Source organism: Schistocerca gregaria, chromosome X, assembly GCF_023897955.1.
Source record: "Schistocerca gregaria isolate iqSchGreg1 chromosome X, iqSchGreg1.2, whole genome shotgun sequence".
NCBI classification, from domain to species: Eukaryota; Metazoa; Arthropoda; class Insecta; order Orthoptera; family Acrididae; genus Schistocerca; species Schistocerca gregaria.
In genome coordinates, this window is record NC_064931.1 from 183,226,420 (window position 1) to 183,252,993 (window position 26,574).

The 26,574-nt window shown below is 43.5% G+C and overlaps 1 protein-coding gene across 1 annotated transcript in view; it reads right to left on the reverse strand.

Moving 5' to 3' along the window:
* Positions 1–276: 276 nt before the first annotated feature.
* LOC126299032 (autophagy-related protein 101) overlaps positions 277–26,574 on the reverse strand; it is a 36,030-nt gene continuing 9,732 nt past the window's right edge. The window contains exons 3-5 of the mRNA XM_049990673.1: positions 17,593–17,806; positions 960–1,126; positions 277–809 (exon numbers count right to left, since the gene is read on the reverse strand). Of these exons, the coding sequence (XP_049846630.1) occupies positions 726–809; positions 960–1,126; positions 17,593–17,806 (465 nt within the window). The 3' untranslated portion in view covers positions 277–725. The remainder of the gene's footprint in view (positions 810–959; positions 1,127–17,592; positions 17,807–26,574) is intronic.

The window sequence follows — 26,574 nt, forward strand, 5'->3', positions numbered from 1 at the left end:
GTGACAAGTACAGAATGCACGTAGTACACAGAATACTGTACCCCTCACATAACTGTATCAGTTTTCAACAGTGTCTCAGAAGAACAGACTCTTCACATGGAATGTCATCCAGTGTAGCCAGCTGTACAGAGAAAGCAAATCAATGCCACCCCTTCATGCCACTGTTTAGTAAGGAAATGTGGGTGCGCACACACACACACACCCACGTGCGCACAAGCACACTCTCGCAGGAGGGGAGGCCTGGCACATGCACCTGTGCATGGAAATACACAAAGCTGAAATTACACATCATTCATTTATTCAAAACAACAATGACTTTCAGAGCTGCAACATTGTAGTCAAAACAAATCTGTCAATAAACACTCAAATTAAAAACATTTAAGGAGAAGACCACGAATCAAGCTCCAGTTATAAATAATTCACTGTCACATTATTAACAACAATGCTAAAACTAGTTTCTCAGACCAACCCACAAACCAATTAGTGAGTGATTACAAAACAACAGGATTGTTGGAAGATGGCAGTTATCTTCATCACCTCTGCTACTCAACATTCTCTCTTAAAATTTATAAATGGCAGGACAAATACTATGTACACGAACTGCACACATCACCTCCCTGACAAAAATATTCTTCTCACAATTAAGCACTTTCATTACACATAGAACCAGATGTTATCTTCAACACAGACATTTCTTGCATTGATATAGAACTTAAATTAATGACTTATAGTGAAAGAGTTTCCTTTATTAGCTTTTTCATTGTAGTACCAACTGATGTATTTGATGGCCCTGATGTTGTAAATGAGACCTGGAAAAAATATACAAAGAAAATATACATAATAAATATACCACCTTTTCAGAACAAAATTAATTCAAAGTTTCTACTTTGTTACTGAGTGATACGTACATACAATTAATGCATGTGCACACAAATCCTGAAACTATGATAATTAATTACCTTGAACAAGTATGGCTGTACATCAGGGTATGTTGTGTCAAAAATCAAATCCAGCTCTGACTGATTGGGCATTTTGGGGACATACTCATGCCTATTCATAACTTCTGCTATGTACAATATTTTTTCTGTCAACATGTCACCAACTTTTTCTCGGCAAACCTGACGCTCTGAAAGTGGAAAAAGAAAATTAAATAATGGGCAGCATGAAAGCACATACAAACATGTCTACTACACATAATTAACAAAAATTCAGTTTAGGCAATAAAATAGCCACTAAAATTTGACAGTTACAATATGGCCAGTTCCTTTCCTATGCCCTGCATATAATCTATTACACACTGGATATGGCTATTCTGTGCACAGCACAGTCATACTTTTGAATCTAATAATAATAATAGACACATTTCTGTTCCGTTCTATGGTCAATGTGTGTTCTCTCTCTCTCTCTCTCTCTCTCTCTCTCTCTCTCTCTCTCTCTCTCTCTCTCTCTAACCTCCATGAAACTACACACATCAAAAAATGTTTTACATCACCCCAGTTCCCAGAACTCCTGAAGATAGACATTGACTGGATATAGTATCACAGACAGTCCCTTTGACTGTTCATAGATGTCACTAAACCTGCCCAAAGATGTAAACAAGAATGCATGAGCAACACCTATCAGACGGAGGGGGTCTGACAGCAGATCAGTTCCTGTCATTCCACCAGGAAGGAGGAAAATGGCTCGTGTTGTCTGTAGTTCAACCATGCCTAGACGGTCAATACCGCAATTCAATCATGCCTGCATTGTTACTTTGTGCCAGGAAGGGCTCTCAACAAGGGAAGTGTCCAGGGCGACTGAGTGAACCAAAGTGATGTTGTTCGGACACTGAGGAGATACAGAGAGACAGGAACTGTCGATGACATGCCTTGCTCAGGCCACACCAGGGCTAATACTGCAGTGGATGACCACTACCTACGGATTATGGCTTGGAAGAACTCCAACAGCAACACCACCATGTTGAATAATGCTTTTCATGCAGCCACAGGACATGTTATAACTCAAACTGTGTGCAGTAGGCTGCATGATACACAACCACACTCCCAAGGTCCATCTTCGCAACTACGACACCATGCAGTGCGGTACAGATGGGCCCAACAACATGCCGAATGGATCGCTCAGGATTGGCATCACATTCTCTTCATTAATGAGTATCCCATATGCCTTCAACCAGACAATTGTCAGAGATGTGTTCGGAGGCAACCAGGTCAGGCTGAATGCCTTAGACACATTGTAAAGCGAATGAAGCAAGGTGGAGGTTTTGGGGTGGCATTATGCGGGGCTGACATACACTGCTGGTGGTCATGGAAGGCACCGTAACTGCTGAACCATACGTCCATACGTGAATGCCACCATCCGACCAATAGTGTAACTACACTCCTGGAAATGGAAAAAAGAACACATTGACACCGGTGTGTCAGACCCACCATACTTGCTCCGGACACTGCGAGAGGGCTGTACAAGCAATGATCACACGCACGGCACAGCGGACACACCAGGAACCTCGGTGTTGACCGTCGAATGGTGCTAGCTGCGCAGCATTTGTGCACCACCCCCTTCAGTGTCAGCCAGTTTGCCGTGGCATACGGAGCTCCATCGCAGTCTTTAACACTGGTAGCATGCCGCGACAGCGTGGACGTGAACCGTATGTGCAATTGACGGACTTTGAGCGAGGGCGTATAGTGGGCATGCGGGAGGCCGGGTGGACGTACCGCGGAATTGCTCAACACGTGGGGTGTGAGGTCTCCACAGTACATCGATGTTGTCGCCAGTGGACGGCGGAAGGTGCGCGTGCCCGTCGACCTGGGACTGGACCGCAGCGACGCACGGATGCACGCCAAGACCGTAGGATCCTATGCAGTGCCGTAGGGGACCGCACCGCCACTTCCCAGCAAATTAGGGACACTGTTGCTCCTGGGGTATCGGCGAGGACCATTCGCAACCGTCTCCATGAAGCTGGGATACGGTCCCGCACACCGTTAGGCCGTCTTCCGCTCACGCCCCAACATCATGCAGCCCGCCTCCAGTGGTGTCGCGACAGGCGTGAATGGAGGGACGAATGGAGACGTGTCGTCTTCAGCAATGAGAGTCGCTTCTGCCTTGGTGCCAATGATGGTCGTATGCGTGTTTGGCGCCATGCAGGTGAGCGCCACAATCAGGACTGCATACGACCGAGGCACACAGGGCCAACACCCGGCATCATGGTGTGGGGAGCGATCTACACTGGCCGTACACCTCTAGTGATCGTCGAGGGGACACTGAATAGTGCACGGTACATCCAAACTGTCATCAAACCCATCGTTCTACCATTCCTAGACCGGCAAGGGAACTTGCTGTTCCAACAGGACAGTGCACGTCCGCATGTATCCCGTGCCACCCAACGTGCTCTAGAAGGTGTAAGTCAACTACCCTGGCCAGCAAGATCTCCGGATCTATCCCCCATTGAGCATGTTTGGGACTGGATGAAGTGTCGTCTCACGCGGTCTGCACTTCCAGCACGAACGCTGGTCCAACTGAGGCGCCAGGTGTAAATGGCATGGCAAGCCGTTCCACAGGACTACATCCAGCATCTCTACGATCGTCTCCATGGGAGAATATCAGCCTGCATTGCTGCGAAAGGTGGATATACACTGTACTAGTGCCGACATTGTGCATGCTCTGTTGCCTGTGTCTATGTGCCTGTGGTTCTGTCAGTGTGATCATGTGATGTATCTGACCCCAGGAATGTGTCAATAAAGTTTCCCCTTCCTGGGACAATGAATTCACGGTGTTCTTATTTCAATTTCCAGGAGTGTATATCAGCAGCATACTGGCAAAGCATTCCTGTTCATGGGCGACAATTTGCGCCCCCATCGTCCACATCTTGTTAATGACTTTCTTTAGGATAACAACATCACTCGACTAGAGGGGCCAGCATGTTCTTTGTGCATGAATCCTATTTAATATGCCTGGGATAGACTAAAAAGGGCTGTTTATGGATGACATGACCCACTAACCACTCTGACATATATACGCCAAATCGCCATTGAGGTGTGGGACAATCTGGGCCAACAATGCCTTTATGAACTTGTGGGTAGTATGCAATGACGAATGTAGGCATGCATCAATGCAAGAGGACTTGCTACTGGGTATTAGAGGTGCTGGTGTGTACAGCAATCTGGACGACTGCCTCTGAAGGTCTTGCTGTATGGTGGTAGAGCATGTAATGTGTGGTTTTCATGAGCAATAAAAAGGGCAGAAATGATGTTTATGTTGATCTCTATTCCAATTTTCTGTAGAGGTTCCAGTACTCTCAGAACCGCGATGACACAAAACTTTTTTTTGGTATGTGTATTTTCCATACTGGCCAGTTAAAATGATGCCAGTATCTTTAATATCTTATCCTGAACAGCTATTGCATCTTAAATTTTTGTTGGTATTTGTTCTCCATGTGATTACTTCATTCTTATCTTCATTGCGGTTCTTTAAATATACAGTTATTTTAACTTAGTTCTGTATCAAAGTTCATTGGAACCATTATTAACCTCTGTTTTTCCACTAATGTCCTGCACTCTTATTATTCACTCAAAGGCCTCACAAATAAATAAATAAATATATTTTTAAAAACCTTTACTCCTTGCACTGTTAATGTTATTATTTTGTAGCATGTCCTCTGCTTGGCTACATATTTTGCCTTTTCACAGTTCCTCCTCCTCTCCTCTCCTCCCCATCATCATCATCATCATCATCATCACATCATCATCATCATCATCATTTCAGAACATTTACCATATTTGATCTTTTAATCATCTTTTCACTCAGCCACCACATTTTGTAAACACCGTAAGTTTTACGTTCATCTCCTTCCACAACCAATAGTTGGCTCATCTCCATCCCCAGGTTAAATACTTTTCCCTGAGATGAATTTTTAAACATATTATGATTTGTCACTCAGTGAATGTACATTTGCTGTTCATGTAATTCTATTCTTCCAGTGCTACCTCTTTCTACAAAGACCAGCTTGTGCACTGTAGAGACATCAATTTATCCCTTCCCACTAACAAGGCCCTCCCCCCCCCCCCTTTCTGTTATTTACCTATAATTCCAAGTACTGCAGCCTTTGGTATCTTACTTCCTCTTTTTGTTCAAGGGATTTTTGTCTCTCTCTTTTTTTTTGTTTTAAGTCAAGTTTCTAACTCACATGTTGTTCATTCTGCTATATTATGTTGGTGTCTGCTTGCCTCAGAGATGAATGCAATTATTCATGAAGAACTGCAGCAGTATACACACACACACACACACACACACACACACACACACACACTTTCACTATGATTCTTGTAGTAGTGGACTACTGTGTTTTGACAAGTTGTTATACAGACTTTTCATGCAAAAACCAAGTATGCACATGCACAAGCACAGTGAATATGGCCCACTGGGTTATTTCTACAAGAATCAAATTTACTTTCAGAGTCTCATTGCACACTCCCCCCCCCCCCTTTCCCCCTCTGCCATATGTGGTATTTATCAATTCATTCCTCAACTCATGTCTAGTGTCGAGTTTTTGATCAGTGATTTTTCCCACTGGCTCCTTCTTACACAGACACTAAAGTACTCTGCACTTTCTCATTTACATGTCACCTGCATAAGGTCCTGTTAAGGTTCTCCAGACTGCCATTACTCTAAGGATCATGTCCCACTGCATTTTGTTCAAGGCTGGTCATTTTCTTCGTATGGGATTTGAGTGACAGTCCATTCTCTAAGTAAATGACTTAGTATCAGATTAACACTATGCAAATTAATTATGTTTTCTGTAGTTAAATCACTGGGTTTTTGTTCAATCAAAGGTAGCTCTTTATGAACATGTGTATCATCTTACTAATGTCCATTTGCACTCTGTGCATTTATCACTTAAGATTCAAAATGGTTCAAATGGCTCTGAGCACTATGGGACTTAACATCTGTTGTCATCAGTCCCCTAGAACTTAGAACTACTTAAACCTAACTAACCTAAAGACATCACACACATCCATGCCCAGGGCAGGATTCAAACCTGCGACCGTAGCAGTCGCGCGGTTCCGGACTGAGCACATGAACCGCTAGACCACCGCGGCCGGCTATCACTTAACAGAGCTAGGGTGTCATAACATTATCATTCCATACTGTCTCTTGAACTTTCTGATAGTAACACATGATCAGCAGAAGTGGTAACTCCTGTTTCACTTACAATGCCACCGAAGTGTAAGATGCAGATCTGTGGCTGTATCCTACAAGAATGTACCACAGCTAATTTTGAGGACAAACCTTAATGATATGCTGGATGGTTGGTTGGTTTGTGGGATTAAAGGGACCAGACTACTATGGTCATCGGTCCCTTGTTCCATTAAAACTAAAACCACCCGAAGAGAATAAAAAACGAACAACAGGAAAGACAGCAGACGAAACAGGACATGAAATACTCTGACAGAGACCAGACAAAACAAATTAAAACACACAGTGTGACGGTGGTTGGCCGACCGTAGAGAAAAAGAGGAAAAGCCAACCACCAACAACACTTTAAAAACTCAGTTTAAAATCAGAGGCTAAAAGCCAGAATCAACACTAAAAAACTCAGATTAAAGGATAAAAAACCCCTGCCCGAATAAAACACAAAACCAAGTCCACCATGACAGAGTCATCTGATAAAAGAGCAGAGAGCGTGTCAGGCATTGCAAAAGTATGCCTGAGCACGGTTAAAAGGGCGCACTCCGACAGAATATGGACCACCGTCACGGACGCCCCACAACGACAAAGAGGGGGATCCTCACGACACAGTAAATAACTGTGCATGAGTCAAGTGTGGCCAATGCGGAGCCAACAAAGGACGACTGAGTCCCTGCGGTTGGCTCGCATGGATGACCGCCACACAGTCATCGTGTCCTTGACGGCACGGAGTTTGTTAGGGGTGGTCAGACTGCGCCATTCAGCATCCCAAAACGAGAGAACTTTGCTGCGTAAGACTGCCCGCAAATCAGCCTCCAGGAGGCCAATCTCCAGAGATGGCGAACTGATGGCCTCTTTCGCCAGGCGGTCAACAGTTTCATTGCCGGGTATACCAACATGGCCTGGGGTCCAAACAAAGACCACAGACCTGTCGCTACGGGCGAGAGTATGCAGAGACTCCTGGATAGCCATCACCAGACGAGAACGAGGGAAACACTGGTCGAGAGCTCGTAAACCGCTCAGGGAATCGCTACAGATAACGAAGGACTCACCTGAGCAGGAGCGGATATACTCTAGGGCACGAAAGATGGCGACCAGCTCAGCAGTGTAAACACTGCAGCCAGCCGGCAACGAACGTTGTTCAGAATGGTCCCCTAGAGTTAGTGCATAACCGACTAGACCAGCAACCATCGAACCGTCGGTGTAGACAACGCCAGAGCCCTGATACGTGGCCAGGATGGAATAAGAGCGGAGTCGGAAGGCCTCCGGAGGGACTGAGTCCTTCGGGCCATGTGCCAAGTCGAGCCGAAGGCAAGGGCGAGGCACACACCACGAGGGTGTATGCAGAGGGGCCCGGAAAGGAGGTGGAACAGGGAAACACCCAAGCCAGGAAAGGAGCTGTTTGACACGTACAGCGATCGGACAACCCAACCGGGGCCGACGTTCTGGCAGATGAACGACTGACTGCGGGAAGAGGACACGATAATTTGGATGCCCGGGCAAGCTAAAAACATGGGCAGCATAAGCAGCCAGTAATTGTTGGCGTCGTAACCGCAGTGGAGGGACACCTGCCTCCACAAGTATGCTGTCCACAGGGCTGGTTCGGAAGGCACCAGTGGCAAAGCGTATCCCACTGTGGAGGATTGGGTCCAGCACCCGCAACGCAGATGGGGATGCTGAGCCATTAGCCAGACTCCAGTAGTCCAGACGGGACTGGATTAACGCCTGGTATAGACGTAGGAGAGTAGATCGGTCGGCGCCCCACCTGGTGTGGCTCAGGCATCGCATAGCATTTAGATGCCTCCAACACGCCTGTTTAAGCTGCCGAATATGAGGCAGCCAAGTCAACCGGGCAGCAAAAACCATCCCCAAAAACCTATGTGACTCCACCACTTAAAGAAGCTCGCCGTCAAGATAAAGCCGCGGCTCCGGGTGAACAGTGCGTCGCCGGCAGAAATGCATAACGCAGGTCTTGGCTGCGGAAAACTGAAAACCATGCGCTACAGCCCAAGGCTGTGCCTTGCGGATTGCGCCCTGTAGCTGACGTTCAGCAGCTGCAATGCCAATAGAGCTGTAGTAAAGGCAGAAGTCGTCAGCATACAGGGAAGCGGAGACAGTATTTCCCACGGCCACAGCGAGCCCGTTAATAGCTATTAAAAACAGACACACACTGAGAACAGAACCCTGTGGCACACCGTTCTCCTGGACTTGGGAGGAACTATATGAGGCCGTGTCGTGCACGCGGAAGGTACGATACGACAGAAAATTGCGGATATAGATCGGCAGAGGGCCCCGAAGACCCCATCCATGAAGCGTAGAAAGGATGTGATGACGCCATGTCGTATCATACGCCTTCCGCATGTCGAAAAAGACAGCAACCAGATGCTGACGGCGGGCAAAGGCAGTACGGATGGCCGACTCCAGGTTCACCAGATTGTTGGCGGCGGAGCGGCCTTTACGGAACCCACGCTGAGACGGAGCCAGAAGGCCTCGAGACTCCAGTACCCAATTCAAGCGCCGGCTCACCATCCGTTCAAGCAACTTGCAAAGAACGTTGGTGAGGCTAATGGGACGGTAGCTGTCCACCTCCAAAGGGTTTTCCCCTGGTTTCAGAATGGGGACAACAAGACTTTCCCGCCATTGCGACGGAAACTCATCCTTGACCCAAATGCGATTGTAAAGATCGAGGAGGCGTCGCTGGCAGTCCACTGAAAGATGTTTCAGCATCTGAGAGTGGATGCTATCTGGCCCAGGAGCGGTATCACGACAAGCGGCAAGGGCACTTCGAAATTCCCACTCACTGAATGGAACATTGTACAATTCAGGATGGTGAGTGCGAAAAGAAAGACTCCGACGTTCTATCCGCTCCTTAATGGAGCGGAAGCCCAAGGGGTAGTTGGCAGAAGCGGAATTCATAGCAAAGTGCTCTGCCAAGCGGTTTGCAATGACGTCGGAGTCAGTACAAACTGCTCCATTCAGTGAGAGCGCAGGGACACTGACAGGGGTCCGATAGCCATAGAGGCAGCGAATCTTGGCCCAGACCTGCGATGGAGTGACATGGAGGCCAATGGTGGACACATACCGCTCCCAGCACTCCTGCTTGCGTTGGCGGATAATGCAGCAGGCTCGCGCACGCAGCCGTTTGAAGGCGATAAGGTGGTCGATTGAGGGATGTCGCTTGTGACACTGGAGCACCCGCCGGCGAGCTTTAATCGCTTCAGCGATCTCAGGCGACCACCAAGGCACAGTCCGCCGCCGAAGGGACCCAGAAGAACGGGGAATGGCAGATTCGGCGGCAGTAACGATGCCGGTGGTCCCCCTGGATCAATGGCATCGTTAGAGAGAGGCTCAATAGCGGCAGTGGAGGAGAACAAGTCCCAGACAGCCTGATTCATAGCCCATCTGCTAGGGCACCCAGAAGACTGACGCTGTGGCAGTGACAGAAAGATCGGAAAGTGGTCACTACCACACAGGTCGTCATTCACTCTCCATTGGACAGATGGTAAGAGCCTAGGGCTACAGATGGAAAGGTCAATGGCGGAGTACGTGCCATGCGCCACACTGAAGTGTGTGAAGGCACCATCATTTAAGATCAAGAGATCGAGCTGCGCCAATAAATGCTCAACGATGGCTGCTCAACGATGGCGCCTCGACCTGTTGCCACTGACCCACCCCACAGATGGTTATGGGCGTTAAAGTCGCCCAGTAACAGGAAAGGTGGAGGCAATTGAGCCATCAGAGCAGCCAGGACATGCTGCGCGACATCACCATCTGGTGGAAGGTAAAGACTGCAGACGGTAACAGCCTGTGGCGTCCACACCCGAACAGCGACAGCCTCTAAAGGTGTGTGGAGAGGTACAGACTCGCTGTGAAGAGAGTTCAGGACATAGATGCAGACGCCACCACACACCCTTTCATAAGCTGCCCGGTTCTTATAATAACCCCGATAGCCACGGAGGGAGGGGGTTCGCATTGCCGGAAACCAAGTTTCCTGCAGAGCAATGCAGAGGAAAGGGTGAAGGCTGATAAGTTGGCGGAGCTCAGCTAGATGGTGGAAGAAACCGCTGCAGTTCCACTGGAGGATGGTGGTGTCCATGGCTGAGAAAGGCTTGATGGGACTGGGAAGGGAGATTACGCCGCTGGGTCACCTGCTGCCTCCGATTTAGCACCTGTGATAGTGCTTTCCATGGCGTCTGATGGACCGGCGAGATCGAGGTCCTCAGCTGACGGCAGAATCTCCACCGCATCCTCAGACGCAGAGCTGGAAGATTGTGGTGGGATGGCTGCCACCGCGAGTTCCTCGGGCTGAGAGCTCTTCTTGGGTTTCTCACGCCATTCCATGGGTCGCACCGGCTGGGAGGGCTTCGCCGGTTCAGTCTCCGGGACGGAGGAGGATCGTGAAGCCCTACGACCAGCTGATTGCGCGCACTTACGCCATTGTCGGTTGTCAGGCTTCTCGCTGGCGGAAACCTGGGAAGGGAGGGACCCAAGGGACCCCTTGCGAGCGTGAGAAGCCGAAGAAGTTGGACACTTCTCCGGATTAGAAGTGGGGACGGACGTCCCCGATGGGTGGGATGGTGTTGCTCCTGAGGTAGGTGGCGCAGGAGCAACCTGGTGGGTAGAGCCCCCCACTGGCGAGGGGGCAGGAGGAGTTTTACTACTCGTCGATCCGGCCACAATTGGAGAAACAGATGGGGCTAGCACAGGTGTTGTAGCAGCAGCGTAGGAAGATGTCATTCTCACAGGATGGAGTCGGTCGTATTTCCTCTTGGCCTCAGTATAGGTTAGTCGGTCCAGGGTCTTGTATTCCATGATTTTACTCTCTTTCTGGAAAATTCAGCAGTCTGGCGAGCAAGGTGATGGTGCTCCCCGCAGTTGACACAGATGGGAGGCGGGGCACATGGAGTATTGGGATGTGATGGGCGTCTGCAATCTCAGCATGTGAGGCTGGAAGTGCAGCGAGAAGACATATGGCCGAACTTCCAGCACTTAAAGCACCGCATCGGGGGAGGGATATAGGGCTAAACGTCACATCGGTAGACCATCACCTTGACTTTTTCCGTTAATGTATCCCCTTCGAAGGCCAAGATGAAGGCACCGGTAGCAATCTGATTTTCCTTCGGACCCCGATGAATGCGCTGGACGAAATGTACACATCGGCGCTCTAAATTGGCGCGCAGCTCTTCATCAGACTGCAAAAGAAGATCCCTATGGTAAATAACTCCCTGGACCATATTTAAACTCTTATGGGGTGTGATCGTAACGGCAACATCCCCCAACTTGTCACAAGCGAGTAACCGTCATGACTGGGCAGAGGATGCCGTTTGTATCAGGACTGACCCAGAGCGCATTTTTGACAAGCCCTCCACCTCCCCAAACTTGCCCTCTAAATGCTCGACGAAGAACTGAGGCTTTGTGGAGAGAAAAGACTCCCCATCAACCCTCGTACAAACTAAGAAGCAGGGCGAATAACTGCTACTGCCATCCTGAGACTTACGTTGCTCCCACGGTGCGGCCAGGGAGGGGAACGTTTTCGGATCGTACTTCTGAGCATTAAACTGAGCCCGAGAACGCTTAGAGACTGATGGCGGCTGGCCATCAGCGAGAGACGATGTACCATGCTTCATTGCGGGTCGTCCGCCCTGATGCCACCTGCTCCGACCAAGGGCCCTCCCCACGGGTGCCACCCAGCCACGGCAAGAGCCACCTGGCAGGATGGCCGTTGCCGGGAGCCCCGATACCACAGGAGGATAGGCATCTACTCCTTGGCATACGTGGGGAGTTAATGGCGCAGGCATCAGTAGAGCGATCCCTGTGTTGTCAGGGGGCTACAACCAACAGGGTACATGGCAGCCCCACCACAACGGACTGGCTACCGTGCTGGATGTTAGGTAACATGTGGTCCATGGTCGCCGTCGGTGCAGAAAGAGGCACTGCACAGTGCAAGGTGTTATCTGCACGCAGAAAAAGAGTCATGCCCAAGAGATGGAGAGCGGACAGGACTGCAGTTCAACGGTGTATAAGCTGGCGAAAGGTCTGATCGCAAGATGGACACAATGCACCAAGTAAGGCACCCTTCCCCTATCGGCTCGCTCTTCGGAAAATTTTGAGAGATGGAGGTCAAACCCAACAGGGGACCATCATATAAGGCCGAAAAGTTTGAGACTCCTTTTAGTCGCCTCTTACGACAGGCAGGAATATCGCGGGTCTATTCTAACCCCCGAACCCGCAGGGGGCGATATGCTGGATGATTACGGCAGATGGTACAGAGCACTTTCACTTTCTTTCTACAGTAATTTGTAAGGATACTGTATATACAAGACAGGGTTCTTTAGTCACTGAGTCTGGCAAAGGATGATACCCATCAGCAATTGCTGAATGCACTTCATGTATATCTGAAAACGTGCTCAAAATTGTACATTACAACAATTTGTTGCAACTAGAGTTTCACTCTATCAAAACTATGGTTCAGTAGTTTTGGCACACTACATAAATAGTGTAGTAAATGGTAAGGTTACTGGTAGTACCAGCAGGGAAATAAACAAAATAATTTGTAAGAGACAAGCTGGGAGCCAATTACCCCACAACTTTAAAAATGTGTATTTAATGAAAGAAACATAATATAACCTTCTGTTATACATCATTACAAAGAGTATTTAAAAAGGTTTTTTTTCACTCAAAAACAAGTTCAGAGATGTTCAATATGGCCCCCTCCAGACACTCGAGCAATATCAACCCGATACTCCAACTCGTTCCACACTCTCTGTAGCATATCAGGTGTAACAGTTTGGATAGCTGCTGTTATTTCTCATTTCAAATCATGAATGGTGGCTGGGAGAGGTGGCTGAAACACCATATCCTTAACATACCCCCATAAGAAAAAATTGCAGGAGGTAAGATCAGGGCTTCTTGGAGGCCAGTGATGAAGTGCTCTGTCACGGGCTGCCTGGCGGCCGATAAATCGTTCTCGGCTGTCCAGAACTTTTCCCTTTGCACAAACACCCATTCTCTGTAAACTATTTATACCAACGTTTAATACACCACCTATCAGGAGGTTTAACACCATACTTCGTTCAAAATGCACGCTGAACAACTGTCGTCGATTCACTTCTGCCATACTCAATAACACAAAAAGCTTTCTTTTGAGCGGTTGCCATCTTAGCATCAACTGACAATGATGCCTAGTCAACAGCGCCTCAAGCGAACAAATGTACAACCAAATGGAACTTTATAGCTCCCTTAATTCGCCGACAGATAGTGCTTAGCTCTGCCTTTTGTCGTTGCAGAGTTTTAAATTCCTAAAGTTGTGGTATTCTTTTTGAATCACCCTGTAAATTCAAGTACTTCACACTCTGGTATTTCAGTTACCTATCACAGAGCTATTTACAACATATGATAGCTCAAGAGTGTCATTAGTATTTTCCTTGTATCAATGACATAGTATCAACTTTCTTATACAATTCTGAAGTTAGCTGAAAGAAAAGCCTTAGGGCATTATTGGCTGGTAGACAATGGCACCTCCATTCCATGAACTGTGACTGCTTTGCCTTCAATGTATCTGTCCAGTGTATGTGACTACAAGTTCATGTACAGTTCAGTGGTGTGTTGTCGTTAAACAGAGAAGATGAGTGTTAAACCAAGTGCCAGAGCTTTGACTACTACTTCTCTCTAATAGCATCAAGGAGGCCACTGAACTTAACATCAGCAGTCACGGTGTCACTTGACCTCATTCTTCAAAACACTGCTGAGAGGTTTGGAAGAACACTCATGACATTGACACAAATGTATGGTGATGAGAAACTGTATATCACCACCTCTCCTCCCTTGCCAGGCAAGTAATGGTGATTTCTTCCATCACCAGGATTCAAACACAGAAGCATTTGTTCACAACTTCAGCAACAAAGGCATGTCGCAGTTAGCTGCATTTTTGCTTATAGCATTCCCAATCACACTGGTTTCATTTCAGCCACAATTCTGCACATGTATTCAATATGAATACATTTCTTTGGTTACCAAACAATGGAAAATATAGGATGGAACATTACAACTGTGTGTGTTTGTGTGTGTGGGGGAGGTGAGGTTCAATGAAGGCCTTGTTAACCGAAAGCTCACTTTCTAACAGTCTTTTTGTTATGCCTATCTGCAACTCAGTATCTCTGCTATACGGTGCGTAGCAAGTATCCTTTCCATAATATTGTTTCTTTGGATATACATTTTCTAGGTGATTAACACTAAACTTGCTCATGTCAAGTCTCTATATAACCAAGTCCCCCTCCCCTTTTTACCAGCAGCATTTTCAAATGTATGGTAAGTATCGGAAAAACTTTTCCATGTATGTTTGAAGACTGATTGTTTACCACAACCTCAATGATATTGTGAACAGCCTGTCAGCTGCACCACAACACTTTGTACATAAGACCCTAATTTTCTCTCCAGAATGCTCCTCTTCCAGCACTATCACAAAACTAATTGACAGTATTTTGTGGTTATCTGTGGTCAGTTGTATGGTGGACAATAAAGTGTTGATATCTCTATTAATTTCTTAAACTGATTTGCAAATACATTAATGTACTTTAATGGGAAGGTCAGAAACATAAGAAACATCCCAAAATTATCTCTTACAGATTCAGAAACACCATGGAACACATGTCAGATTTCAAACCATACTACTCCAGTGTTTATGTCACTACATTACTTTGATTTGTAGGAAAGCTGGAAGATTTTATTAAAAGTCAGTACTTCACACAGCAATTAACTTCTCTATAACAAACAATGTAACTCTTATCTACTGTCTGAAATCATTTTATTTACTTCAATATAATTCATCCTTATGTGTAGCTGTCATCTTCTATCAAACCTAAAGAAAATGTACACCAGCCCATGTGTATTACACTGCTATTCCAAAAATAAACTGATGAAATTGTAAAACAACAGTTCACTATCAATTGTATGGTTACTGAATAAGCTGCCTGCCTAAGCATCAGAAGCCTTCCAGCAGTTAAGACTGAATTACAGCCTTTACTTCATCTACTATACACATCACCATTACTACTAGTGCTTAACTGCAAGTACTCAATAAAATAACAAAAGATCTTTCTCATATCAACCAACCAAATATCGAAACCTAATTATTGGGATGTAGATATATGACCACATTTTTTCCAATGGAATGTGCACAGAAATTTAAATTTTTTATGTCAGGCACACAAATTATAATCAGTTCCTATTCATGTCATGTACCTATCTGTTTGTGTTTCACTGAACTTTATTGGTTGGAAAGTGTATAAAAGAGGGTCACATATGGCAATCTCAAGGTTCATTACGAAATAGAAAAGACAACTGGCTGTGGAGAATCTGCAGATATTGCAGTTTTAATGCACTTACTAACCAGAGAAAGTTGCTATCAAAATTATGAACAACTCTGGAGTTGGGGATGACCTACCTACACTATGCCAAGAACAGGAAGCACTGAAGAGACTTTTACATTATCATATATGTAAACAGCATGAAGTCGTCGAAGCAGATTGACAAAGTTGCTGAGGATGCGGGGGACAGAGGGGCGATGGCAGGAGCAGCATCGTGCGCAAGGTGTTGGGCAGCTGAGGTGGAGCCTGCAGCACATGCATGATGTGCAGAGGCTAGAAGGGTGGCAGCAACAGGGGCACAGATGGGGGCAGGGACAGGTGCATGGGGAGCCCCTGCCTGCTGGCAGCCAAGAACATATATAATGTGTAAACCAGCTCCTGCAGATGCTTATCAACAGGGGGCTTCAATTGCCAACCGGAGGTGTGGGTGGTGCATGTCAAGCCACCATACATGTCCGAGTTGGAGGTGTACAGGATGGCGCCATCAGTAGAGAGTAACCGTGTGGTGGCCACGCACAAGAAACCGCTGTCGAGTGATGCCCGGAACTACAAGCACATCTGCACACTGAGCTGCTTGTCATCTAGTATTCCAAGCATACAAAATCTCCTCAAAATCTTTTACCAGTCAATGTAAACACACAGTTCTGCCTTTAGATTTTCATTATTATACTTTGTGAGAATGTACCCAAGTATGAACCTTTGTCTTTTTAAGACACATTCATTTCCTGACATTAGAATCTGGTCCCCCGAAAATGATAATGTCTTTATGCAGTATACATTTGTGATTTTCCCACCCTTGCCTTATTTACTGTTATGATTCATTATTTCACTACCTCTAATGTTAAATTTGAGGGTTATTTCACAGCAGATCTCCATTGTTTCAATGTTCATTTAAAGTCATTGGCAGAAATGAATAGGGCAGCATACACACTTTACAGTAATGGCAGTCTGCTATTACTCACACTTTTGTAGAGCTAGTTCTCAAATTCAACATTAAAGTAGAAACAATAATTACTCATAACTGTAATAGACCACACAGTTGTCGAAGTATCTGAACAATGTATAAATTTTCTGGACATATTCTACAGTTTAGTTGTGATATGTACACTTTTTATGAGAGTTCATTATATGGGTTAAATTACTTCTCATGTATCTCTTTTCGGCCCAGTTATGAGCCTCCTCAAGATCTAAAATTAGAAACATAGACGATAAATTAATCTGAAGCTGCTCCAATTGTGTCATGATAATTATGGCATTTACAACTGATCCCCTTCCTCTTTTATAAATCGACAATTATTCTTCTCCAAGTGTATCTTCTATTATTTTTAAAGCTTTCTAAAATGACTGTTTATGGGTAATGGACTTTTGTTAAAGCAAATCAGGCAAAGCTGACAGACTTACATCAGGGAATGAGACACTAAAAGCAGCCAATGAGTTTTGCTATATGGGCATTAAAGTAACTGACAATGGAAAAGTAGAATGTATGTAAAAATGCTGACTAACAATGGCAAAAAAAAGTTTCTGAAAGAGAGAGATTTGTTAACATTGAATATAAATTACAGTCAAACAACAACTTTTCTGGAGGTACTGGTTTGGATTGTAGTCTTGTACAGAAGTGAAACATGGACGATAAGTAATTCAGACAATGGTGCTGCACCAGAATACTAAAAAGTTGATGGGCAGATTGATTCACTACTTCCTCAATAGTTACTCAAACTAGGGAAAAAAGAAATTTGTGGCCCACCATGAATGAAAGATGATAACAGTTGATCGGACACATCCTGAGACATCATGGAATCATCAATTTGGTAACTGAAGAAAAACAAACAAAGAAAGAAAGAAAGAAAGAGGGGTCATGCACCTGCAGGCGCAGGAGGGGGAAAGGGGGGAGGGGTAAGAAATGTAGAAAGAAACCGAATAGTGAGTACAGTAAGCAGGTTCAAATGGATGTAGATTACAGTAGTTAAACAGACATGAAGAGGTTTGCACAGGGAAGAATAGCATGAGAACAACGACAACAAATACTACAAAGATATCCTACACTCACCCTGTTCATTGTTAAGTTTTATAAGTTCTAGCCTTATAGTCCAAACTTCCCAAGGTATACACTCTGTCTGGAAAGGCCACCGATTCTTTTTCTTCTGGAAAAACTCTAATGAAATTTGTCCTGAGCTTGGGCCATCATTTCCACGCAGGGCTTCTGAAAACTCTGAAATTTCTCTCTTTAGAGTACGATCAAGGTTGTCAGATGAACAACAAACCTGAAAATTTAAAACTGATGTTAAACATGAATACAGACAGAATATCAAAAAAACATAAAAACAAGAATGGTAATGTTTTTTTCCATCTTTAATTAATAATACAGAGTATCTCTCCTGGTTATATGCTTATTCCCCCATCTCAAACAACAGACAGGAATGACACCATGTAAACCAAGCAAAAGCAAACATTTCTATTTTGCTCATTTTTAATACATTTATTTCCCACAAAAACTATTGTCCTGCATTTGTACTCACAGATGACCCAAACACACAAGCTATCAAATGATACAGAAACGTATCTAGTCCATTTTAATACATTAGTTGGCAGTTTTTCAGCCATCGCATTACAAGCTCTGTAGTGAAATTTGAAACCAATAATCTACAGACAATACCCTAGCTGATTACAGTGCAATCTGAGTTACAACCTACAGTGTGCAGCACAAAACTAAAGTTCTTTCAATAAAATGCAGTGGAATGTTACTAGTATTCAGAATGTAGTTACATCCTTACAAAACAAAGTCTGTGTAAATTTTTTGCAGAGCTTTCGGTATCATGACGGTTAACCAATACAGTTAGTCAACAACATTAAGACTATTTCAGTGTACCGATTATCTTTATTTGTTTTAACACACAGCAAAATTACTTCAAAAACAATTGTATTAGTACCACCCACAACTATAACAATTGCACCCAGCCACTCCTGCTCTTTAACAGTACTCTGTGGAATGAAGCAGCGAACTGCTGAAGTGTTTCCATTGCCTGCAAATGAATAAACATAATAGCCAGCAAAACAACACATAGGTATGTCCAACTACATGACTAGTGCGAAATCTGAAGCACTGATAGCAGGGTGCATATCAAATATAAAACAGTAAGATCTTAGAAATTAAGTTGCATGATTAAATACCAAAAGCAGGAAGAAGGGTTATTCTGAGGTATTCAAGATGTTAATCTGGAAGTTTAAGAAGCAGCATAAAATAAATATCATAGAAGGATGCAAAGAGTTCAATGGGTGGCAAGCTCAAGAACAGGCAGTTCTAATAATTATAAAGATCTTTCAAAACTGGAACAGAGTAGAGCCTTGCAAAAAATTACAATTTGCCGATGATAAGTATCCCTTTGATAGTGTTTAACTTCAAAAACCCTGTAAAATGGCAAAAAAAATCTCATAGTTGAAATAAATAACCACTGTCATCTGCTGCATATAGAATGAATTCTGTCTATCTTTGTGTTGAAGAACATGATGCTTTCAAAAGTGTACTGCCTTGTTTTTCTTCAGGATTATTATGATACATATATCCACACATCATAACTGGTTACAGAAACACATCATATCCATGAGTACTTTTAATACATTAACGCATGGCATGTTCCCATTTTCACAGCATGATTGTAGCCTTGGGTACCACCATATGGGGATGACTATGTGTAATTTAGAAACACTGTCACATAATGAGCACAGAATGCTGTTAAACAATTTCAGTAACTGTACCAATGTTGAATTCTATGACAACAGAGGTGTGACACTGGGATCATCTTCCTAAAATGCTTTAACTACCCAATTGTGTAGCAACTTCAGCACATAACTGCAAAAAAGTCAGTAAGTTTGAAACAAAAACCTATGACTGTATTATTTCTTTTGTTGTTTACAAAATGCCATAATACAGCATTGCTCCCAACTAAATTATACAAAAAGTGTTTAATAACAGTCATTTTCAGATGCAAACTCATCCTGCTTTTGCGAGAATAAATGATTCCTAAAAATAAGGAGAGAACTATGGGGCTACCAATTTGATGCATAGTCAGTTTACATTTTTTTTAAAATGTTAGCTTCCAAACAAGGAAGCAATCAAATTTGAATTGACAGATTTAGACAATGCATGTATTGATAAGTGAGGTTTTTTTTTTAATTCTTTGACTCGTGTATAATGGATTAACACATACCTAGGTCCTGTTCTCAGGTGCACTGAACATGTTAGGGTGTGCAGCCATGGAGACCCTGGTGTGCTCCTAATCCATTAAGACGTGCTTCCACTTGTGCACCTGTATGCTCTGGGCATGTTAAAACACAGAGCCATATAGCCACACTGAGTGTCAAATAGCTTTTCAACATTTGGCCTGCTCAATCAGAGCCTGTGCACAATGATATTAATGTAAAAACTCATTGATTGTGATCACAATAACAACTTTTGACAGAATACTGAAGTAATAGTTCTGAGCCATGTCTATCAACTGATATAACATCCACCTGCTTCGACAAGAGAAGAAAGTTCTTGACAATCTGAAGTGTCTCGAAGTGCAAGCAAAATATTTGGGAAAAAAGTATGCTTTAGCAACAGGTTTGACTAAAACAAATTCATCCATTTGTGCATGTGTTTGATGACTCAGCTTCAGACAAGTTCAGATTATGACAATACTGCATCATCCTACTCTTTTTCCTGATATTTTATCAGAAAGTATGATGAAATTTGTAGCACACAAAGCCAATAGATTATATTTTCATACCAAGGTAAATACCAAGGAATCGCTGCATTTTAAATAGTCATGGTGGAAATATGGAATTTGAAGAAGTTATTTCCCCACTGCATTTGTCTGCTTATGATTCTTATGAAAAGCTGAAAATTAGTCTAGACACATTCTCTTAAAAACTGCAGTTTTCAATTAAATGACACCCAGAGATCATTTTAATTGATTTGGAGAATGCTTTATTTTAGTGACAACTCTTCCACAAATTAAGGAGACCTGCTATTCTACACTAGAATTTCACACTGTGTTTCTCCCATATAAAAAACACTGCAGCAATGAAAGCCTATCATTGTTCAAAGGGCAATTATCTTTCAAACAGTACACATCATACAAAAGAAGTAGGTTTGGAATACAAAACATTTGTGCTGTACAACTGTTGGACAAGTTATATCATTGATCTGGCTTCCACAATTTGGAGAAATTTGCCAACATAGTGGTAACACTCATGAAGCCATATTTCGAATGAGAACACTCACTTTTTAAGTTGGAAATTGGCATTCAAACCTAAGTTGGTCCCCTGACTTCCTAACTATGAGACAACCACATCTGACACATGGGCATAATCACCAGAACTACAAGACAAACTGAAATGTTGAGTAAACCACCTTATATTCACTAATGTAATGCTTGTCACAAAGTGCTATAATACAAGTAATATTGTTACTGACTACCCGTAATACAACAAAAATGTGAGACAGCAGAAAGCAACAGAAAGACTGGTACAACAAACAAGAAACCATACTTTGTTGTAGTTTACAAATCAAGTATGGGAACAGTTGACCATATTGACACATTGCTACATTCTCTCAAATTAGTGGGGATGTGACAAACGAAGTTCTTTCCCCACATACAGGACCTGTAAGATTCACCTGCACATGCTCTTCACAAGGGTACAAACAGGGTGAAAATGGCCAATAGCATAGTTTCATGTGTCTGTACTACCCAATGTGTTTAAGCTTATGCTACAGCACAAAAGAAAGGTGGTAGAAGAAAATACCTGGTGGTTATAATTCAACACAGTGTTCTGAGTGGTGCAAGGTAGGCTGATGTCTCACAAGTTGCTGAAACATCGTACATATGTTCATTAATCAGTGTGCTCATGGATTGTGCTGAAAAAAATAATAGTTCCACTTTCCACCAGCTGCAGAAAATATGGCACTGTAAGCAGGCACATGTGAAATGTTTGTGTTTTAAACAACAGTAGGTTGTTTGTCACTTGACGACATTAATTTTTTTTTTTAATTTTTTTTTTTTTGTGAAGTGACTGTTGGTGCAAACAGTCAATAAGGTTGAAGTTTTGATAAGAAACACAATGGCTATTGAGAAGAAAAAACATGCACTGCAGGTAAAGTTTTATCAGAACAGCAGCAATAGTAGTGCCACATTGTAGGAATATCACTGACAGAAACAGCTGTGAAGATACCCCATGTCAATAAATTGGATAAAGAATATGGTCAAGAAATCTGGAGAAACAGTTGAATTGGGGAGATCACTAAGGAGAAGGAGGTGGCTCATTCCCATGGCAGTAGTTTAAGCTGCTACAGCTATAGCCAACCACACAGCCCATGCCTCATTCTGCAGCCAGTGCTCAAGCTGTGTCACAGGAACTGGGAATTGTTTCCCCTTTGGTCAACAGATCAGATGATTTTGTGGCGTATTTTATACTGGTACGGCATTCAGAATGTCTACCAAATGCAGTCCCAAGATAGGTTACAACACCATGACTCAGCCCTTCGTTCTTTTGGCACACATGGAAGTGGATGACATGTGGCCAAGGAAGATTCTTTGTACTTTAACTCTGCATGGTGCCGTGAATGCACAGAACTGAACTGTTACATATGGGGATTTACTCCACCACATGTTGTGCAAGAACATCCACTGCACTCAGCTTATGTGACTCTGTGGTGTAGTTTTGCAAGCTCATTCATTTTCGGTCCATTTTCTTCGAGAAGATGACACCTTGCCGGCCTGTTAGGTGTACAGCAACATGTGCACACTATAAGGACCTCCTTGTGCACCACATGAGTCCAGCTTTGCAAGAACACGACTGTGTTTACACAACTAATTTCATGCAAGATGGGGCCACATCATCTCCAGGCAGTTTCAACATATGTGGCCTTCCAGATCCCCTAACCTAAATCCATGTGACTTCTGGTTGTAGGGATTATGTCTAATAGGGGATGTATCTGAACTCTTCCAGATCTGAAAGACATCGTATGATGACATATCGCTCTGACTAGACTTAATAATCTTCAAGCAACTGTAGACCATGTAGTGTTATGAGTGCAGTATGCTGCTAAACCAGCGACCATACTGAACACATTATAACTTGTGACCATATTCTAACAAAAGTGACAGAACCACCATTACCTTGTGTTTGATCGTTCCTCCCCTTTTCCTGCAACTACACCACATTCCAATTGCTTACAGCTCCATATTTTTACATGGTGGCAGAAAGTGGAACTACTATTTTTTCAGTATACTCCACAAGCACACTTATTATTGAACATATGCATGTTTCAGCATCCTACGATGTATACAGCCTGCACCGCAGCACTCAGAACACCGTCAGTTAATTAGAACCAGCTGGTGCTTTTATAAAAATCTTCTACCATTTATTAGGATATATTTACTATATATTATTGAGAGTGAACACACAAAAAAAGATATGCCAATGTGTGGATGCACAGTTGCTTGAAACAAAGTGCAGTAAGAAGTAAGGCCCAAATACAAAACATGCAATAACGAAAAACCAAACAAAAAGGTGCAGTCTTGCGCCAAAAATAAAATAAATTTTTAAAACTGCCAGTACTGGACCAAAATAAAATGCATTCACTAGGTAGGCATGCAAAGGCTAGTCATGGTGAGGGACTGTTACATCAAATCGGCTGATGTCATTTGGAATGTATCCTACCTCCCTGACCTGGTTCGAGCCACATTAATGTGTCTGTGAATGTTAGAGCAACTTGGTCGAGTACACATTTGCAGAATACATTAATATGATGCTTCTGAATGGCGAAGCTCATGGTCATGGAAGAGCTGCTAGTCACCTTTACCAAGATCATTTTCCACAGCGTCAGACTCCATCACATACTCTTTTTGCCCCAATTATGCAATGGCTTCAAGAAAGTGTACCTTCACTATCATCAGGCATGACTGTAATGCTATGAGAAGCCACAACACACCGAAACTGCAAGAGGCCGTACTGCATCACGTTGAAGAGAATCGATCAACAAGTACACAAGCAATTTCTTTGGCAGTTAATAAGTGAGTGGAATTGTAAAACAAGTGATGTACTGGGCCACACCTGAGCAATTAGTTGCAAAGTAGTTGTTTTACCAACATGGTCTCAAATGGTTGTAGCATGGGAACAGTACATGCCTGGACATGGTTCCAATTCAAAATATTCTCTACTCACCCCCTTCTAAAAGTGTGTAACTGGAATTTCCGAGCAACCTGCATACACAGAAGGTGTAAAAAGGTATATTGGTATGACATAACTGGTTGCACACCACCCAGGAGAAATGTTCAACCATCTGTCTGCACGTTATTTCCACTGGACACCACTTCAATGACTTGTGCACACTTAATCTACCCTGGAAATCCTACTGGGAAAAGGGCACCTAGAGTTTAAAGTGGAATCTGAACCATATTTCATTCCTGGCGTATCTTGACATCATTTAGAGCTCAAGGCTAGCATAAAGGCAGACAGAAAAATTCCAGTGTCTGACATTATGGTCTCCAGGTTCGCCCTTTAACACTAGACCACCAAGCCCGACTTACAGAAGATATAAAAGTTATTCAAATGCTTTAAGGAGTTCCCAACTTTGAAATTTCTCTCCAGATGAATTATTACAGTGACAAAAGTATCAACTTTGCAGATTGCAAACACAATCAGTTTGATTATAATCGCCTGTTTAATATATGCTGTACAAAAATTAAAAACACAGCATACATTACATTAGTAAAACAAAATTACATAAAATCATCTCTCTCTTATGTGCAATTATTCTTCACAGGCTCCAGCAAAAGGTGATCAGTAACCTTGATTATATCAGTTTGAGGGTTGTCTAGGGAGATTTTATTGGGTTTATGAGTTAGGAATGTAATGGTAAATTTTCACCTAGTTAACTGGCACATAGAGGTCTTCTCTTGAAAGTGGTTTGTAGACAACCCATTGTCTAGTCATAGACCAACAGAAACTTATATATTTCAGACTCTATGGTGTTAATTTCAAAGTTACAAAAAGAAGAAAAAAAACCAAGCATCAGTGAGTCAAAGGATGTTCAGTCACAGACAGCCAAACATTCCCAGTTCAGAAGAAGTGATCTGAAATTAAAGTAACAAGTTGATTAGTTGCAACACAGGATGCAACATTTGTGCCTTAAGAACACTGTTTACACAGTTCGCTCATTACTGATAGACAGTCAGTCAGCTTGTGAATATGCACACGGATTGCTATAGTCTAAGGACCAAATCACACGCAAAATTATCCAACAGCTCTCATGAAACTGATTCAAATGGAGCAAAGTTCTTACTGTGCTTCGCAGAAAACGCCATTGTACTCGAGTGATATTACAGGAAGTCTATACATCCCTTTCTCCTGTAAATGAAGGACTTTTTACCAACAGAAACACCCTGAAGTAACCTGTGGCCTGTTTCATTCTTCCATGGGTAATACAGACAGGACTACAAGGAGAAGACTGCATATTCAGAATGAGTTGTTTAGAAGGGACACAACCACTTAAATGATGTTTTTATTGCTGGTTATTAAAATCCTAACAAAAGCTACTGGAAAGATTTACTTTATCAGAAATGTAATTTTAATGAATGTGCGAGTTTGTACAGCCAGTCAAGCTAAAGACAAACTTCAGAGTTAGAAACTAACTGAAAACTGATTTTCATCACACTTTAACCATCATGTAACTATATTCACAGACTGCGTTTGAGACATTCATTTAATTGATTGTAAATGTAATGTACTTGGATAGCAAAAAAATTGACTCACCAAGCAGCAGCAGGCGAACACACACAAATATATTTCAGTTTGCAAGCTTCCGGAGTCAGTGGTTCCTCATTCTGGTGCAAGTGTTGAAGGGGAAGGAAGAGGAGTGAAGGAAGAGGACTGGTGCAGTTTATGAAAAGGGGGTAGAGTTCAGAATAGTCACCCAGAACAATGGGTCAGGGGAAACTTACTGGATAGGACGAGAAGGAAAGACTGACTGTTGGAGACTGCATTAGATGATTTGAAAACCTGATAGCTTCTAGCTGGAAGATAAAGTAATGTGCAGGACAGAGATTACTGCCAAAACATCATGCACGAGTTGGAGTGGAAGGCTAAGTGTATTTTACATTATAAGAGGTGGGAGTGGGGTGACAAAAAATAGACAGGCCAGAAAGTGAAAGACATAGGAAACAAAGGAAGTGAAGAAATGAATAGCTACCATGAAGAAACACCAAGACCGAAAAAATTAACGTGAATTAAGCCCAGGTGGGTGGCGAGAATTAAGGACTTCTTGTAGTGCCAGTTTCCATCTGCGGAGTTCTGGGAAAGTGGTGTCTGGGGGAAGAACCCCGATGGTGGGTGTGGTGAAAACAGGCACCGAGGTTATGACTTATGTTGTACAGCATGCTCAGCAACATGACATTGTGTGTTGCCAGTATAAACCCTCTGCCTATGCCCATTCATATTAATTGATAACTTTGTGGTAGTCATGCCAATGTAAAAGGCTGAACAATGTTTAAATAACAGCTGGTATATGATGTGTCATTTCACAGGTGGCTCTCCCATTGATAGAGGGTGTTTTTGTCAGTAAAAGGGTTGGTATAGGTAGTGGCAGGAGGGTGCATAGGGCAAGAGGGCAAGGCTTACAACAGGAACAGTCACAGAGACAGGAGCAATAGGGTACAGAGATACATGCAGGAGGAGTGTAGGGTCTAACAAGGATATTGTTGAGATTGGTAGGGTAACAAAAAGATGTTCTAGGTGTGATGGGAAAAATGTTGAACAGAATCGACCTCATTTCTGGGTACAGTTTAGGAAGTCATAACCTTGCTGAAGTAGCTGATTAATGCACTGAAGACCAGTATATTACTGACTGACAAGTGGTATAATCCTAAGTTGTTTTTTGGAGTGACGAGTAGTTCCAGGATTGGATGTGATGGCGTGGAAAATCTGCTTCTGAACTAGGCTGGTGAAGTAATTATATCCAGTGCAGGCTGAGGTGAGAACGGTGGTGTAT